General features: G+C 37.0%; 4 protein-coding genes across 5 annotated transcripts in view; 2 read left to right on the top strand and 2 right to left on the bottom strand.

Moving 5' to 3' along the window:
• Positions 1-2748: 2748 nt before the first annotated feature.
• On the top strand, positions 2749-7833 carry Alg3 (Alg3, alpha-1,3- mannosyltransferase). The gene is made up of 2 exons (XM_017617007.1): positions 2749-3246; positions 6446-7833. The coding sequence occupies exons 1-2, from the start codon at positions 2958-2960 to the stop codon at positions 7720-7722; spliced, it is 1566 nt and encodes a 521-aa protein (XP_017472496.1). The 5' UTR covers positions 2749-2957; the 3' UTR covers positions 7723-7833.
• LOC108363613 (protein tumorous imaginal discs, mitochondrial) lies at positions 3690-6181 on the bottom strand. Of its 2 annotated transcripts, none has more exons than XM_017617019.1 (2): positions 4738-6181; positions 3690-4681 (listed from the first exon to the last, which is right to left on the bottom strand). In XM_017617019.1, exons 1-2 carry the CDS (start codon positions 6111-6113, stop codon positions 4615-4617), a joined length of 1443 nt encoding a protein of 480 aa, XP_017472508.1. In that variant the 5' UTR covers positions 6114-6181; the 3' UTR covers positions 3690-4614. The 2 variants fall into 2 exon arrangements, with proteins under 2 accessions (XP_017472508.1, XP_017472516.1); XM_017617027.1 differs by having other exon boundaries at positions 3690-4676; positions 4738-6180.
• Positions 7834-11720: 3887 nt separating the features above from the next.
• Positions 11721-14761, top strand: aub (piwi like RNA-mediated gene silencing protein aubergine). The gene has a single exon (XM_017616894.1). The coding sequence runs from the start codon at positions 11828-11830 to the stop codon at positions 14552-14554; it is 2727 nt and encodes a 908-aa protein (XP_017472383.1). The 5' UTR covers positions 11721-11827; the 3' UTR covers positions 14555-14761.
• A 1097-nt stretch (positions 14762-15858) lies between these two features.
• The window catches only part of l(2)dtl (WD40 domain-containing protein denticleless), a 5458-nt gene continuing 4526 nt past the window's right edge, over positions 15859-16790 (bottom strand). The window contains exon 5 of the mRNA XM_017616860.1: positions 15859-15919. Coding sequence (XP_017472349.1) covers positions 15859-15919 — 61 coding nt within the window. The remainder of the gene's footprint in view (positions 15920-16790) is intronic.

Below are 16790 nucleotides of genomic sequence, written 5' to 3'. Positions count from 1 at the left end.
TTATCATAACTACATATACACCTCTCACATATTGACAAGATTTTACTGCACATCGCACCCCATACCAAGTTTTAACAATTAAAAAAAACAACAAAGCTGCTGGAGCTGAAAGCCTTCCACCGAGCTATTCAAGTACGGCGGCGCGGAGTTGATAAGGTGCTCCGTCAAGCTCCTCGGAGTGTTCCACTTGACAAACGTGAAGCTGTAAACCAAATTATGAATGAAATGAGCAAGAGTGGTATGACTGGACTATCAGCGAGTCCATGGAGTTCGCCGGTAGTACTTGTGAAGAACATAGTTGGAGTGGTCGAATGCGGTTCTGCGTGAAATTACGGAAACTAAGTGACGTAACGAAAAAGACCATCTATCCACTACACAAACTCGCTGATACTCGGCACGAAGTGATCCTCAACACAGTGAAGAGGGCAAGGAAAGGGCAGCTTTCAACGTTGGAGATGGTTTGTTTCAAATCACGGTGATGCCATTTGGATTATGCAACGCTCCTGCCACTTTTCAAAGACCCTTGGACCATGTTCTTTAGGGATTGCATTGGAAAACATGTTTTGTGTATCTGGACGATGTCATCGTATTGGGTAATAAAAGCTTTGAGGAACGACTTACGAATTTGGAAGAAGCAAATGGCAGTGGTAAGCTAGATCACAATGTCATACGGTGCGCAAAGAAACAGTTTTAAGTTGATAGCTGCCTGATTCCGTAGGAAATGGGAAAGTGAAGATGGCCAGTGATGCCGTAATCCAACAGTAGTTCCAATTTTCTAGATTCCACATTGCTCAAGAAAAATCGGTCGTGTAAATGGTTATTGAAAAATCGCTTGTCTCAAAGGAGACAGCAAGTCAACTTTTTCATTCGATTATCTCCTGTCAAAAAATCATCTCATGTTAAGCCAGCTTTGAGTGCGAAAAATGTTCCAGAGTAACACCATATTTGGCTTCGTATGTGGTAGAGGGTTAATCGAATAACAACGAGGGCGACCTCTGCAGTGAAGACGCGTAAATGCAGGGAAAACACTTTGCCTAATAATATAGTTTCATTTTTTTATTTTTTCTCAGTATACACATTTTGTTTTCTCAAAAAGGTATTTTATTTTATCTTATTTCATTTCATTACGAATATACTATAAAAAGCAAATTTTGTTTAGGAGAAATTATGAAATTTTATATTTATCCCCCAAATGGGGATTAATTTCATCCCGTTTTTCTTCTTATTCTACTGAGCTAAGGCAGTGTCAACTCGACCTGTCACAACTGATACCACCTTGTATTATTGCAGCATGGGTCTTTGTAGGTAACTTTGGTAGGAAAAAAAAATGTTTGTGGCAACACTGAGAACAACACAACCTCAATAATCCCTCAATATTGGGCATTTCTTGACTGAAAATTATTCTTAATTAATTTAGTAGATATATGAAAACGAGATTAAATAGATAATGGGCACAATATAACCAGTAAACAACCTTCGGTGAATTTGGCGACTGCCTTCCTCGGGGATGAATATGCTAGGGATGAAATTATTGGTACACACGCCTTCCAAGCACGCAGGGTTGCTTTTTAGAAACAAAAAATAATTAACTCCAAATAGTTTCAAAAAGTATAGTGTAAAACGAAATTTATTGAATAATTCCACATAAAATGTTATACATAAATGACGCATTTTCTAAACGATTTAAATTAAACGCATTTGAGAATTGATAGAAAAGTACTACGGATTGTAAATTTTTGTTAACTATGAGGTGAATGAAAATTTTCAACCCTGCCTGATGGTTTTGAAGAATTTTTTTGTTCTAATTTTATTACTAAGGCGTCTAATAAATGCAAGGCTTTTAGTTCTAGAAGAATAAATGTCAGTAAATTTTTTGTATAATTTCTGACTTTAATTGCTCAACTTCTTCTGAACCAGAGCAACTGTCAAAGATTTCCAGCAGTAAAAAGTTACGAATTGGCACAGCAGAAATGAAAAATTTTCTCGCCATAATAAAAAGTTTTTTCAACATGGAACTTTTCTACTAATTGACATGAAATTACTATCTCAACGCTCGGAGCGCTGCCACTGAGGGCCTTTGCCAACTGATTAAAAAGAGAAAATTTGGAAAGACCAAACAAAAATTTTGAGATTTCTCGTTGTGAATACGAATGCCATAGTTTTTACCTAGCTCGTGGGACTACGCAAAATTTTGACAGCTTGTAAATATGTATACACATAAAGTTGTTGGCGGTAATAAGGAGTCAAAATTAAAATGGAGAAAAGAACAAAAAGCGTAGGTTAGTTGTCAGTTATAAAATAAATCCAATTTATTTGCGAATATTTGTTTATTCTTTTTATTGAAAGGCAACCACTCGGAAAAGCTTGTGTTAATTATATTGATAACAGAACCTGCCAGCTCGCACGTTGTCTAAATTCTCAAGTAACATAAAGTCCACAAAAGAATAAGTACGCCATGTATAAATTTTAACAATACACAAAAATAGAGCTTTCGCACGAGCGTTTGTCTGGTTTTTCAACACCATTTATAATTTTCTTTTAATAAAATCACGATTTGACAAATACTTAAATTTATTTATCTAATAATAATATAGCACACAACCCTGAAATCTAAGAAAAAATCTGAGGAAGGCCATTAAATAGCAGCACACAACCCAGTGCCTTCCTCAGGAGTGAATATAACTACAACAACAACGATTACTACAACAACAACCCAAAAAGGTTGGTTACTGTCTATACTGTGATAATGGGACATTTACGCAGAAAACTTTCCTAATAGATTACAAAACATTTTACTATTTTTTACTATTGAGCAACTGTTGAGTTTCATTGGTTTTGTTTTGTTCGCTTTGACGTAGAGAAGCTGATCGAGACGACACGTATTGAACAAAAAAAGCAAGCAGAAGATAACAAGGCAATCGCGATAGGAAGTTTGTGTTGTAAATGGGCTGGAGCAAATGCCGCCACAGAAACTTAAAAGCCACCCATCGGGTTATAATAGAAATGTAAACAATCGAACTAATGTTAAACAATTGTTCAAAAAGTATTTGAATTTCGAGTACGTAAAGTATTTGATATTTGATGCAGCGGCTTTGCCAGTGGTCACGATAATAATCTTGCTGGCGGAGCTACTAATAAACGTCTTAGTAATATGGCGCGTACCTTATACAGAAATAGATTGGATAGCTTACATGCAGGAATGCGAGGGATTTCTAAATGGAACCTTAAACTATGCGCAACTCAAAGGTTAGTTTTTATATTAACAATTTTCCTTAAGAGATAATGGCAGCATGTTAGCATTCTATTTTTAATCTAAAGAGACCTCGTTAAATATGAACATTTATGGTGCCAATATAAGTCGAGTAGGGTTATGAGCGCTTCTGATTTCCAAAAAAAAGGAAGTCTCAAGTCTGACTCCATTGATTGATTCACTTCAATGAGTAACAACTACTAGGCATTCAAAAAACGTTTATATATACAATAAAGTTACGCAATAACAATTGAGGACATTCAGCTAAGGGCCAATATTTGTTCGATATGGATGCACTGCTTCCGCTGAGATGCACATGTATGTTCATATTTATTTATTTTTTCTTGTATGATCTGCATACATACATACAAAATAAATTAAAAAATGTTTTGTTAAAGCTGACTCGAAATATCTCAAACCGACGGAGATTTCTACTCGGAACAATGGACCGTATGAATAAAGTTTAAGCAAGTACTTTTTCTTAAAATTTCAGACCTTTTATTTCAATTATGTTTGAATAAATCGAATAAAAGCTCTGAATTTTTAAGAATTGCCTATTTTTTATTTCTATACGGCCCACAGAACTGCAACATCTCAAGCAGAGACGGGGTGTCAATCCAGCTAGTGGCGATGTCAGATATAAAAGATAAAGGAAGAGGAGTGTTACTATGATTTCAGTATATGTACATACCTAAATACTGCTAGTTATCTCAATGATAACTTCAAACCCGGTTCCTTATGGGTCGATTACGGATGGCAACCGAACTTCAGTTGGGTGGCCAGTGCCTGAAACGGTATTACAGATGGCCAATGAAAGCTTGCAACTGAGTTTCTATATTGGCAACTGCATATTTGTGTTGCCACGGAAATTTTGATTGAAATTATTTATTTATTTTTAACCTGTTTCAACTGTTTCTTCAGCTCATTTACAGTCAAGTCTTAGTTGCAGGTTCTTCAAAATTTTATTATCAACTTTATAGAACTTATCTAGTTGCTATGCCTAATATACATTTTCATTTCAGTGGCGTTGCCCATCGGTAACTCAACTGGGGTTGCGTTGCCATCCATAATTGACCCACTAATCAATGTGTTACTCCAATCCATCTCAGCAGCACGAATCAGGCTCCTGTTAGATCAATATACATTGTCGTTAATATCAACTTCATTGTATTTGTTATTTTAAATAGAAGACCTTTTTTCGTTACAACTAGTATATATAGTAATTTATATTTTATTTCGTTACCATCGTCTATTATACTAACTAAAACAATTAAAGCAAACACTTGTTTGGTCGACCAAGTCGTTCCTAATATAACGGAGTGATCATCAAGTCCTACCCATACCCACACTGAAAATTTTTAATATTAACTGGACTCTCTGTTAAAGAGCGATTTAATTTTCGATAGGAACGTTTTCGGGGTGTCCGCTGTTCTGTAACAAAAAATATTTGGTAAATAACTACAAAAAATTGTTTTAAGTGTAATTACGTAGCCTTTTTGGTGCCATCTTTTCGTCTGGTAATACCATTAATCTGTCCCGGTGTGTCTGTTTCCAATTCTGCATACGCTTCCAGCAATGCCTTTTGTTCGGATGTAAGATTTTTTGGTGCTTCGATTTTAATATTAATGTAGTGATCGCCATGTCCATGCGCATTTACACGTTTTAAACCCTTTCCACGTAGGAATACTTTGTGATGTGAAGACGTACCTGGTGGTATATTGATCCACTGATCCTCGTATACACCTTGTACGCGTACAGTACCACCAAATACTGCCTGTGATATTGAAATCGAAGCCTCAGTATGTACATCAGCTCCCTCTCGTTTGAAATATTTGCTCGGTTCAACGCGGAAGGTTACAAAAAGTTCTTTACGCCCAACCTGCATTCGTACTGTCTGTCCGTTCTCAATACCTGCCGGCACAGGTACGGTAACTTTCTTGCGCTGCACCGTTTGACCCTTGCCTTCACACTCAGTACAAGGATATTTTATGTATTGTCGTGTGCCTTGGCAATAACGGCAAGTAGAACGCATAACGAAAGGGCCGGTAGAAATAGTTTCCATGCCTGTACCATTACAGTACTGGCAGCGTCCGGGTTTAGTGCCAGGCTCACATTTCGATCCATTGCATTTCATACATGTATCGACAACGTTTACGTTGACGTCCTTATTAACGCCTCTTGCTGCTTGTGCAAAAGTCAAATCCATGACAATCTCTTGTGCAGCACCGAAACCAAATTTTGAATCGGCGAAGTCGTCAAAACTATTAGACCGAAAGTTTGCTTCTCCAAATATTTTACGGAACAGCTCTTCCGGATCTATTGTTGATCGAAATTGCCAACTTTGAGAAAATCCTTGTGGACCCTGCCCCCCGAAGCCCCCAGCACGTCCGATGTTCTCAGATGTTTGGCCATATGTATCATATTCTCGTCTCTTAGTATCATCGCTCAGAACTTCGTAGGCTTCAGAAACTTCTTGAAACTTTTTGCCCGAATCTGGATCATTCTTGTTGGTATCCGGGTGATACTTTTTAGCGAGCTGATAATACGCCTTTTTAATGTCTTTAGCACTAGCGTTTTTAGCTACGCCCAAAATCTGATAATAGTCTTTGGCGTCCAAAACATTGGTTAGATGTATACCAAACCGCTGCTGCTGCCTTGGCGTTTTTGTCAGCAGCAAACTCGGCAATGTTTTACAACGTCCATTCCAGCCGGCGAAGAAACGTCTTTGTGATATTGATTGCACCGCCAAACGTTCGGCAGAATAACAATTGATAACGCGATTTGAAAGCTGACGCACTGTACGTAGATTAATTGTCTTAGCTGACGAAATCATTTTCACAATAACTTCTTCGGAAAGGAACATTCCTATGCGGTAATAGCGACGGCCATGCTTTACAAGACCTGCTTCTTTTTCATCATTAGCAATTCACAGCTGAGTGACCGTTCACGGTAATGTAAATTGAAATATTTGACACAGAGTGACACCAATAAGCTTTAAACTTATTTATTTTTGCTTGCTAATTTTGATTTTATTGTTTTAAACATGATAAAAACATATAACTATATTTTTATCATGGTTTTAAATAGACCGAATTGAATATTTCACACAAAAATTTAATAACTTGCTTAAAAATTTTTGAATGGAAACTCAAACAAATTATATGTATGTATATATATATATTTTTTTTTTTGTAGGTGACACTGGACCCCTAGTATATCCTGCAGCTTTTGTCTATATATATGCGGCATTCTACTATATAACATCGCATGGACAAAATATACGCTTGGCTCAATACATATTCGTCTGTATATACCTTTTACAAATGTGGTTTGTGCTTCGCTTGTACACCAAAAGCCGTAAAGTCCCGCCCTACGTGCTGGTGTTAAGTGCCTTTACCTCGTACCGTATACACTCCATATACGTTCTACGGCTCTTCAATGATCCAGTTGCAATATTATTTTTATATGCTGCCCTAAATTTGTTCCTGGATCGTCGATGGACTCTTGGGAGTATATTCTTTAGTTTGGCGGTGGGCATAAAGATGAATATCTTACTGTTTGCTCCTGCTTTACTGCTCTTCTACTTGGTCAATCTGGGTTACTTTCAAACTATTTTACATTTAGCAATTTGCGGCTGTTTGCAGTTACTTCTGGGAGCACCTTTTCTAATTACATATCCTCTGGAATATATAAAAGGAAGTTTCAATTTTGGACGGGTTTTTGAACACAAATGGACCGTTAACTACAGATTCCTGCCACGCGAATTATTTGAAAATAACATTTTTCACATTTCTCTGCTATTGGCACATCTTCTGCTTCTTCTATTATTTGCAAAGCCAGCATATACATTTTTTAAAAATTATGTCCGACTGCGAGCTCTACAAGATCAATTACAACCCCAAATACAGCGTAAAAATCTGGAAATAAAACTACAAAACAGCAAAAAACACAATAAAACTAAAGAAGTAAAGTTGGAGGAAGCGGAAGAGAGACTTACACCCGATCAACAAGCCTTTTTAAAGTCATTTGAAAAAGGCTTGCAAAGAAGTACTGGACTAAAAGGTCCCAAGCAGCATCAAGATGTGCTTCCGGCGGATGAACAAAATGTATCTATACACTTCGAAAAGTGTACGCAACTCGCCATCTTGCCATTCTTCTTATGTAATTTTATTGGCTTAATTTGCGCTCGTTCTTTACACTACCAATTCTACGTATGGTACTTTCATTCATTGCCATACCTCACATGGTCAACCGATTACAGTTTGGGCATACGATTTCTATTGCTTGGTTTAATTGAACTCTGCTGGAATACATATCCAAGCACGAATATCACCAGTGGATTGTTGCATTTGTGCCATTTTGTATTGTTATTTGGGGTGGGCAGAACTCTCTTTAGAACAACAGCGCAAAGTGCCGCACTGAGATCACCGCAAGTCCAAGGGAAAAACCATATTAAAAATAAGCAAATTTAAATATGTTTGTAAAGTGTTACTCATTGCAATAAAAAATAGCCGAATAATATTTGCGCGAAAACTTCGTGGCGGCAACATTGTTGATACTTTTATGTAAAAGCACAAAAAAAAATTAAATTGTTTGTTATTATCAGGGAACGGATTTTATGGAAATTGCCTTTTTTTTTGCTAAAGAGATAGAGTATATTCGATTAAGAATGTCCACGATTTAGCTTTCCCTGATTCCATATATACACATTTGATGTTGCCTTTTTTTGCCTGTTTTAAGATATTTGCCTTTTTTAAGATATTTGCCTTTTCTACCTTTAAAAAAGTGATTATAGCATTTACAATTTTTTTTTAAGATTAAAAAATATACGCATGCTCATGCGGCTTATAGAAGCGCAGGGACCTCTTTGCCAAATTGGTGTTGAAAAAGTTCAAAGCCGTTTTCTCAGCTAACGAAGGCTTGGAGACAACAAGGGGTGTGGATAAAATTATAAAGGGCGAGGTAAACGCCCTTATTCCTGATAATATGAAAGTTTCAAACGATCCATATTTAAATTGAGCGCCGCGCAACATTTAGCACATTCGAACATATGTTTTCGAAGAGCGTTCATGCTATAAGCTTAGTATCCAGCTCTTAAGAAAAGCAAAAACTCCATATAAAATGACGTACAAGAAATGGCTAAGAAATTTTCTTGAGTCAAATTTCCTTAAGGCAGTACGCAGTTCTTCAGAAATTTAGTACGCTTTCTACTACGGTTTTCTAAAGTTTTTTGTGAAAAAAGAGCACAAGGCAACCCAGGCTTGCAACAGAAATATATGCCCGTTCCATTATTTCTTGAGGAAAGAGTGAGGCAACAGGCTGTGAGGTATAAAAAATGTCAAAATTCCTTGGACACACACGCGAAATAATGGCAATTTTTTCTTGACCGTTTTCTTAAGAGCTGGATACTAAGCTATAGCATTTAGCAAATGTACATTTACGCGAGTTCGAAATCGTATGCTTTTGACAAACAGCCAGTCTCTTATTTAGATGCGTATATATTACGATCAATTCTCACTCAGAAGATAATGTGCAAAAACCCTACTGAAAAGGAAAAAATAAATTTTAAACCAAAAATTCAATACAAAAACTTGAATTGTTTTGACCATTACCGAACATTTGTTTGTGTATATATTCATTTGTCGGTGCATTCAATTAAAATTTCCTCACTTAATTAGGAAACAAACCAAACAGAGTTGATCACAAATTGATCCAGATTTCTATCAGCATCAAATCGATGTTGAATTTGCTTAACTTTTCTTTATCCAAATATGTAATGCAAAATAAAAGAAATCTCGATCGGCGATCACTGAAACGCAGCTAGCAACTGTATACTCGAAAAAGCAATGTTGCCACTTTTTCTCTTTAAACCATGTTCGAATCGTGGAAATTTTGGAAGATCACAGGGTTGCTTTTAGCATTTAGATTCTTAATGCAANGCAATGTTGCCACTTCTTCTCATTAAACCATGTTCGAATCGTGGAAATTTTGGAAGATCACAGGGTTGCTTTTAGCATTTAGATTCTAAATGCAAAAATGTAGTTGCATTTAGTTGCATTTAGGTGACGAATTTTGTATGGATAAATGTACATTTACAGTAGCATTTAGAGCTAAATGCGCTAAATGTGCTTTTACGCGTAAGCAAAAACAGCCCATAACGCGTAATAGGCTGTTTTTGCTTACGCGCCGTGATTCAAGGCTTTTCTTCTCGAAAATCGAATGAAAATGCTGCCAGAAGACTTCAAAATGCATCTTGTGGTCCAATGTTACTACAACTATACATATTAAAGTTTTATGAGTTAGAAACTCGAAAGGATAAAATAGTCAAAGATTCAAAGTACGAATTTTTCTTATAATGAAACTAGTTCATAGTTTTTCTCTTTTTACTTGTAATATAAACATTTCTAAAATAAATGTATTTTTTTATTGTTCTTCGTATTTTCTGTATTTTTTTAGTGCCTTATTTTGCTTTTTTTGCAATGCCTTTTCATGCCTTTTTCGCTATTTTATTTTGCCTTTTCAAGCCTATTTCGTTACTTTATTGTGCCTTTTTTATAGGTTTTAGGTCCTAAAAATCCGTTCCCTGGTTATTATGTACTTAGCAAAATTTCTAGTTTTACAAATGCTTTAATCAAGATAAATAAAAATGCTCACGCACAAATTTCGCGATTTCTGATAAAATTTACTATAGACAAATTAGTGGGAAAGAAAAAACTTTGCAGTGGAGACGGACCGTAATGGGTTATTGTTACTGGCCGTCTCCACAGGATAAAATTTATTGCTGCCCAGCTGTCATTTTGGTCGCTAGATATAAGTTATATATGCGGCAATATTTGTGTGGGCTTTTTTATATCTTGATTAAGCATTTGTATGATAGCTTCAAAAACGTATTTTTGTCGTATTTAATCGCTTAAAAAATTGAAAAAATAGGCTATTTTACAACCAAATACCTAATTACAAATATTTTAACAGGAAACAGCTCAATTTTTGCTTTTATATTAAAATAATAATGATGTTGCAGCCCCGAAGTTTTCGTGCAAATGAAAATGTAGCTGTCAAACTACCAAATTGCCGGCAATAGATGGCAAGATATAAGCTCTGATATATATTGCTCTCGAAGAGCAATGAGCGGTCTCCATTGGTAAATTATATTCTGACATATGTATCAAGATATAAACTTTATCCTGTGGAGACGGGCAGTTAGCTAGAAAAAATTCGGACGTTCGTATTCACCACGAGAAATGCCAAATTTTTACTTTAATCCGTCAAAATTTCCTCTATCAATTGGTACCTGCCCAAAAACAAAAATTTGTTGCCAACTATCAAAAAAAAAAATCTGCAAGTGCTGCCAGATATCTTCACTTTGAAGACTTTTTGTATGGAGTTTATTTTGTTATAATTATTGTGGCGAATACTGCGGCAACACAAAGCGAACAACGAGAAATAGGCAGAATGTTCGAGGAATGACGTAGAATGTTCCACAAAGAGAAACGTCAAGTTGGATGAACACTGCGAACAGCGAGAAAAAGAGAATGAGCGATAAACTTCAGAACGTTCTAGAGTTGCCATAAGTGTGAGCGCAGGTATATAAGAGCCACGACACAGCGGAGTGGAGACAGTTGCAAGTCAGCAAGCTACAAGTAAAGTGAGCAGAGAAGCGAATTGCGAATAAGCAAGCTATAAGTTTAATTGTGTGTAACAAGTTCAGTAAAGCGTTGTAATTGCCTTAACAAGTATTGTAGTATTTTTACTGTATTAGCAAGTATTGTAAAATTGTTTGTTGTACAATAAAGTTAATTGTACTACAATTCGGTCATCGTTAGCATTTATTTAACAATCCAGCGATACGAGCCCGAGTATATTTGGGAAATCCCTCAAGGTTTCGAGGATAATCGTAACATTATCTTCATGTGAAAATTTTCTGCTTATTTATGAATATTTCTTCATTTTGAAGTTAACTGAAGCTTCTGGCAACACTGACATAAATAAGTGTATTTATTTAGTTTGTATGTAACGTGATCATATAACTGTTTCATACATTGTGCATGCTTGCACGATGGTTTCATCTGATTAGAAACCAAACTGTACATAGGATGAACCTTTTTCGAAATTCGGTTGCCATCTTGAAATTAAAAGGGATGCCAAACAACAATGTTTTCATATATGAATATTACGAATTTGCCGTCAACCAACGAAAATGTAACCAAAATACTAAAATGTTTTGTATAAAGCTGAATAAGAGATAATTTACTAAAGGAAATCACGTTGAACTATTCCTAGTAATAGTTGATAGAAATGGATATGTGAATTTATAATATTGAAATTTTGAATGTTAACACCATATAATTAATCATTTTCACATTTCGAATATTTCTTCGCAAAAACTTAATTAAAAAATCTACAATTAATATCAAACAATTTAAACAATTCAAAAAGTCAAAATTCCTCCTAAATTCACATGACACTATACCAAACATGGCAACTCTAATAACCTACAGCCTGTTGGCGTGCGTTGGCTTGCAAGCGGGTTTTATTTCCCTTCTTTGTTCGCGACGTATTAGATCAATTTTGTGAAAAATGGATAAGCTAACTAGCGCTGGGCGCTCAAGAGGGCGCGGCCGGGCCACTAATCCTCAACAGCCTCGTGGCGATGCTCGAAACAGAAGAGTTGGTCAACAGGGTGAAACTTCTAGGGCACCAGGTCAGCAGGGTGAACCTTTGCGGGCACCGGGTCCGCCAAGAGGTTACCCTACCACAGCTCCCACTACGTCTGCTTGGGGGCAACCTTTGCCTGCATCTCGTGGTTCAGCTGTAGCCCGAGGTTCCACTGTACCGCAACAGCCAAGCTGTAGTACTGCACCAATTCAACAACGTGCCGCTGCACCAGTTATGCAAGGACGAGCAACAACGCATAGGGAAATTCCAGTAGGAGAAGCACCGGTTGTAAGGGAAGACACTCGTGGAGCAGTGCGAGGAAAGCGTGTTTTAACTGAAGTAATAGCATCGCGTCCAGCTACCTGTGAAAACAAATCTGGAAAAACTGGTAAGAAAGTGGTAATTCAAACCAACTACTTTCGCGTGTTAAAAAAACCACAGTGGTCTATTCACCAATATCGCGTGGATTTTGCTCCCGATATAGACATGGTGCGTTTAAGACGTGCTTATTTGTATCATCATAAAGATCTTTTTGGCGGATACATATTCGATGGCACTGTTTTGTTTTGCGCTAAGTACTTGGAAAACAAACAAATAGAACTCTTGACTAAAAACCGCGAAGGGGAAACTATTCAAATAAAAATCAAGCACGTCGGGCAGTTGGAAGTGACTGATGCACAACAGCTGCAGGTGCTAAATCTTATTTTACGTCGCGCTATGGAAGGTTTAAATTTACAACTTGTTGGACGAAGTTTCTTTGACCCGAAAGCAAAGCATTCCCTAGACAGCTATTGTCTCGAACTATGGCCAGGATATCAGACTTCTATACGTCAGCATGAGAACGACATCCTTTTATGTGCTGAGATTGCACATAAGGTCATGCGCACTGATACAGTGTATAAAATTTTGCAGGAATGCTTCGATAAGCCCGATTACCAAAATGTTTTTAAACGAGAAGTCGTGGGAACCATCGTGCTCACGGACTACAATAATAAAACTTATCGAGTTGATGATGTAGATTTCAACTCGTCACCAATGTCCAAATTTTCAACCAAAGACGGCGAAATTTCATACATGGAGTACTATAAAAAGAGATACAACATTCATTTGAAGGACGCAAAACAACCCCTTTTGGTCTCTCGCCCAACTGAACGTAATATACGTGGTGGCCAGAATGAATTCATAATGCTGATTCCGGAACTATCGCGTTCAACCGGCCTTACAAACGCTATGAGAAGTAACTTTAGATTGATGAGAGCCATGAGTGAATTCACCCGCTTGGCACCCGAAAGACGTATTGAGCGACTGAAGGTATTCAATAGGCGTTTGAACCAGGCACCCGAAAGTGTGGAACTCTTAAATTCTTGGAGTATGCGACTGGACACAAACCTCGTCGAAGTACCTGGACGAATCATACCGAGCTGCAAAATTGTGTTTGGAAATAATAAACGCTATGAGTGCAACGATTACGCCGACTGGACCCGGGAGTTCAGAAATAACGCTATGTACAAAAACGTTGACATGAAAAGGTGGTATGTTATAGCACCAGGTCGCAATTTGCGAGAAGTTCAAAACTTTGTGCAGATGTGCATAAGAGCAGCCAATGGTATGCAAATGGGTATTGCAGAGCCTCGGTATCAACAAATGAACGACGATCGCGCTGGTACATATTCACAAGCCATCAACACTGTTGCTGCTGAAGATCCTCAGCTATTGATGGTGGTTCTGGTAAGCGCTCATGAAGAGAAATACAGTTGCATCAAAAAGAAGTGTTGCGTTGACCGTCCAGTACCCTCTCAAGTCGTAACACTGCGCACGATTGCCCCTCGTGGAGACAAAGCATCCGGTTTGATGTCTGTGGCCACTAAAGTTGTGATCCAGATGAACGCAAAACTCATGGGAGCACCCTGGCTGACCGATATTCCAATATCTGGTCTCATGACAGTTGGTTTTGATGTTTGCCATTCAGCAAAAGAAAAAAATAAATCGTATGGAGCATTGGTAGCCACAATGGACTTGAAATCAAAACCGCATTACTTCTCTGCGGTTTCGCAACATATGAAGGGCCAGGAGCTTTCGAACGAAATAGGCATGAATATGACTTATGCTCTCAAAGCATATCGAAATGAGCATGGTATGTTACCAAAGAAAATCCTTTTCTATCGTGACGGAGTCGGCGATGGACAACTACATCAAGTTTTCCACACAGAAGTTAAGTTTTTGAAAGAAAAATTGGATGAGATATACAAAAACGCCGGCGAACCTGGGCCCTGTCCCATGGCTTTTATAGTCGTTTCGAAGCGCATTAATACTCGCTACTTTATTAATGGCAGAAATCCGCCGCCCGGCACTGTGGTTGACGATATTATCACTTTGCCTGAACGTTACGACTTCTTTTTAGTTTCGCAATCTGTAAACCAGGGCACTGTTTCGCCTACAAGTTACAATGTGATATATGACACCATGGGACTGGATGCCGACAAAATACAAATGTTGACTTACAAAATGACCCATTTGTATTACAATTGGAGTGGTACCTGTCGGGTGCCTGCAGTGTGCCAATATGCACACAAACTTGCATTCCTCGTTGCTGAAAGTCTTCATCGTTTGCCGAACAACGCATTAGAAAAGCAACTCTATTTCCTTTAAAATGTTTATATTGAGGTAATTTTTTTTATATAGATATAGATTTTATATATTTGATGCTATATGGGATAATTTCTTAAATTACCAATGTTTATAGATAAGTTCAAATCCAAAATTGTACGTTCATTTATTCGCATTGAATTGCATTTTATTTTTTTTACGTATGCACTCGTACGGATAAACATTTATTGAATTTCAACATTTAAGTTCTTAATATTAAAAATGGAATTACTTACATATGTAATTTAATCTTTTCTTATTTTATGAAAATAAAAATGAATTTTTTGCTAATGATGACATTTTTTATTCCCATATATGTAATTTTGGAAGCTGCGTTTTTATATTAAGTTAAGGTTCCTCGTTATTTTGCTCTTTTCCAATATTTTAATAATTTACCATTATTTTGCTATCATTTTGTTTCTATTTACAATTCAAAATGCAATTTGGTGGTTCCTTGTTATTGTAGCGGCTATTTAGTACTGCCTAGCAAGATCACCTACTCTTTCAATCATGGGAGGAGATGTGTTTCGACGGCTTCGCACCCTCAGGAGAGCTGTTAGTTCCATATGTGTTTGGGGCATGTGAAGAGTTGGTTGGTGTCATGCCGGGGAGCCTTTACATGCGAAGCAGCTGAATAGGTGGTAGTTCAACTCCGATGACCATTAATGAGGTGAAGGTGATTACAAGATCTAAAAATATATTCTCCGGCGAGATATGCAAGTATGGGTTGCGTTCAGATAAGCCTCAAACCAAAACTGTAATTGATAGAAATGCCTTTGCGCAACTTAAGTTTCAATTCGTCCTTCAAGTTCGGTTGCATATATTGGACATTTCCATGAGTTGTAGTTTAGAAATAAGAACTAATGCTTTGGGTTGTTACATTTCTGAACACAGGGATATATGTACGCATATTTCGAATGTGGCTGCTCTAAATCGTTAGACCAATGATGAGAGGTAGGAATGTTCTAGTAGACCCAATTGAAAAAAATTGATATTCCATTGTTCATTTCAGGTTGATTATAGGCATATTTAAATGCGGCCGTGCGGCATGTACATATAAACCAATATATAAAATGGGAACAAGTTGAGTAGCCTTACCAGATGCCGCATTCAAGATGCATTTAAAGATTACATACCGTCTTATCGCATTTCATTTGAAAATCGTCGCATGTTGTAGCATCTTACTAAGTCATGACCAACACCCCTATTATAAATTCGTACGATGCATGATGCACGATAAACACTTGCATTCTGTTATCGCCTATTACGAACGGATGTTTGTCGTAGCAAATCATATATGTATGTAATTAGCGTGGCTGATTTGTGATAAAAAGTGAACAAAAGCCACAGACATTCAAATTAATGCATCTGTGGGGCATATTAAAAGAATAATATCGTCTATCGTATGGAAATTCATAACAGGGTTGTAGATCAGTGAATCCACTAAGTATTGTCAAGCTCATCTAACGGTATACACAGGAAACGGGTAGTTTCGACTGGTTTGCACCATAGGAAGAGGGGTTTTAGACGCGGTTCACAACCAGAGTATTGCGCGAATCATTGAAGTATCACGTTCGTTGTGAATTTCCAACTACGTTTTATCAGTTGAGCACTTGCAGCAGTGATGTAAATTTTCAATATTGCAACTTTTATTACGTGCCCCGAACAAGCCATGTACATATCATGATTAACCGGAACGACCCAACTTCAAGGACTGCCACTTCAGCAACATTCCTTAAAACTGCTTGGGGGAATATCATTCAAAACAAAAGGAAAAATCCTAAAATAACCATTTTTTAATAGTAAAAAGTATATAGAAATCTTCCACATAAAAATTGTGTTAGCAAAAAATAACCATATTTTGTACAGATCTAAGGCAAGTTAAAAAATCAAAAATTTTAACGCTTTGCGAAAACGGGCTTCCAATTTATTTCTCATATATGCCTAAGCAATTTTCTATTTCATTTAGAAAAGTCCTTCAGTTACACTTAAAATTATGTCATACAAACTAAAAATAAGTCTATTAATTATAAAAAAAAAAAACNTTGTATGGAGTTTATTTTGTTATAATTATTGTGGCGAATACTGCGGCAACACAAAGCGAACAACGAGAAATAGGCAGAATGTTCGAGGAATGACGTAGAATGTTCCACAAAGAGAAACGTCAAGTTGGATGAACACTGCGAACAGCGAGAGAAAGAGAATGAGCGATAAACTTCAGAATGTTCTAGAGTTGCCA

This window comes from Rhagoletis zephyria, unplaced genomic scaffold, assembly GCF_001687245.7.
Source record: "Rhagoletis zephyria isolate East Lansing unplaced genomic scaffold, Rhagoletis_zephyria_1.1 Rzeph_scaffold_00029, whole genome shotgun sequence".
Taxonomy (NCBI): Eukaryota; Metazoa; Arthropoda; class Insecta; order Diptera; family Tephritidae; genus Rhagoletis; species Rhagoletis zephyria.
Note: the sequence above shows the minus strand (reverse complement) of the source record. Positions and strands in the feature narration are given on the sequence as shown.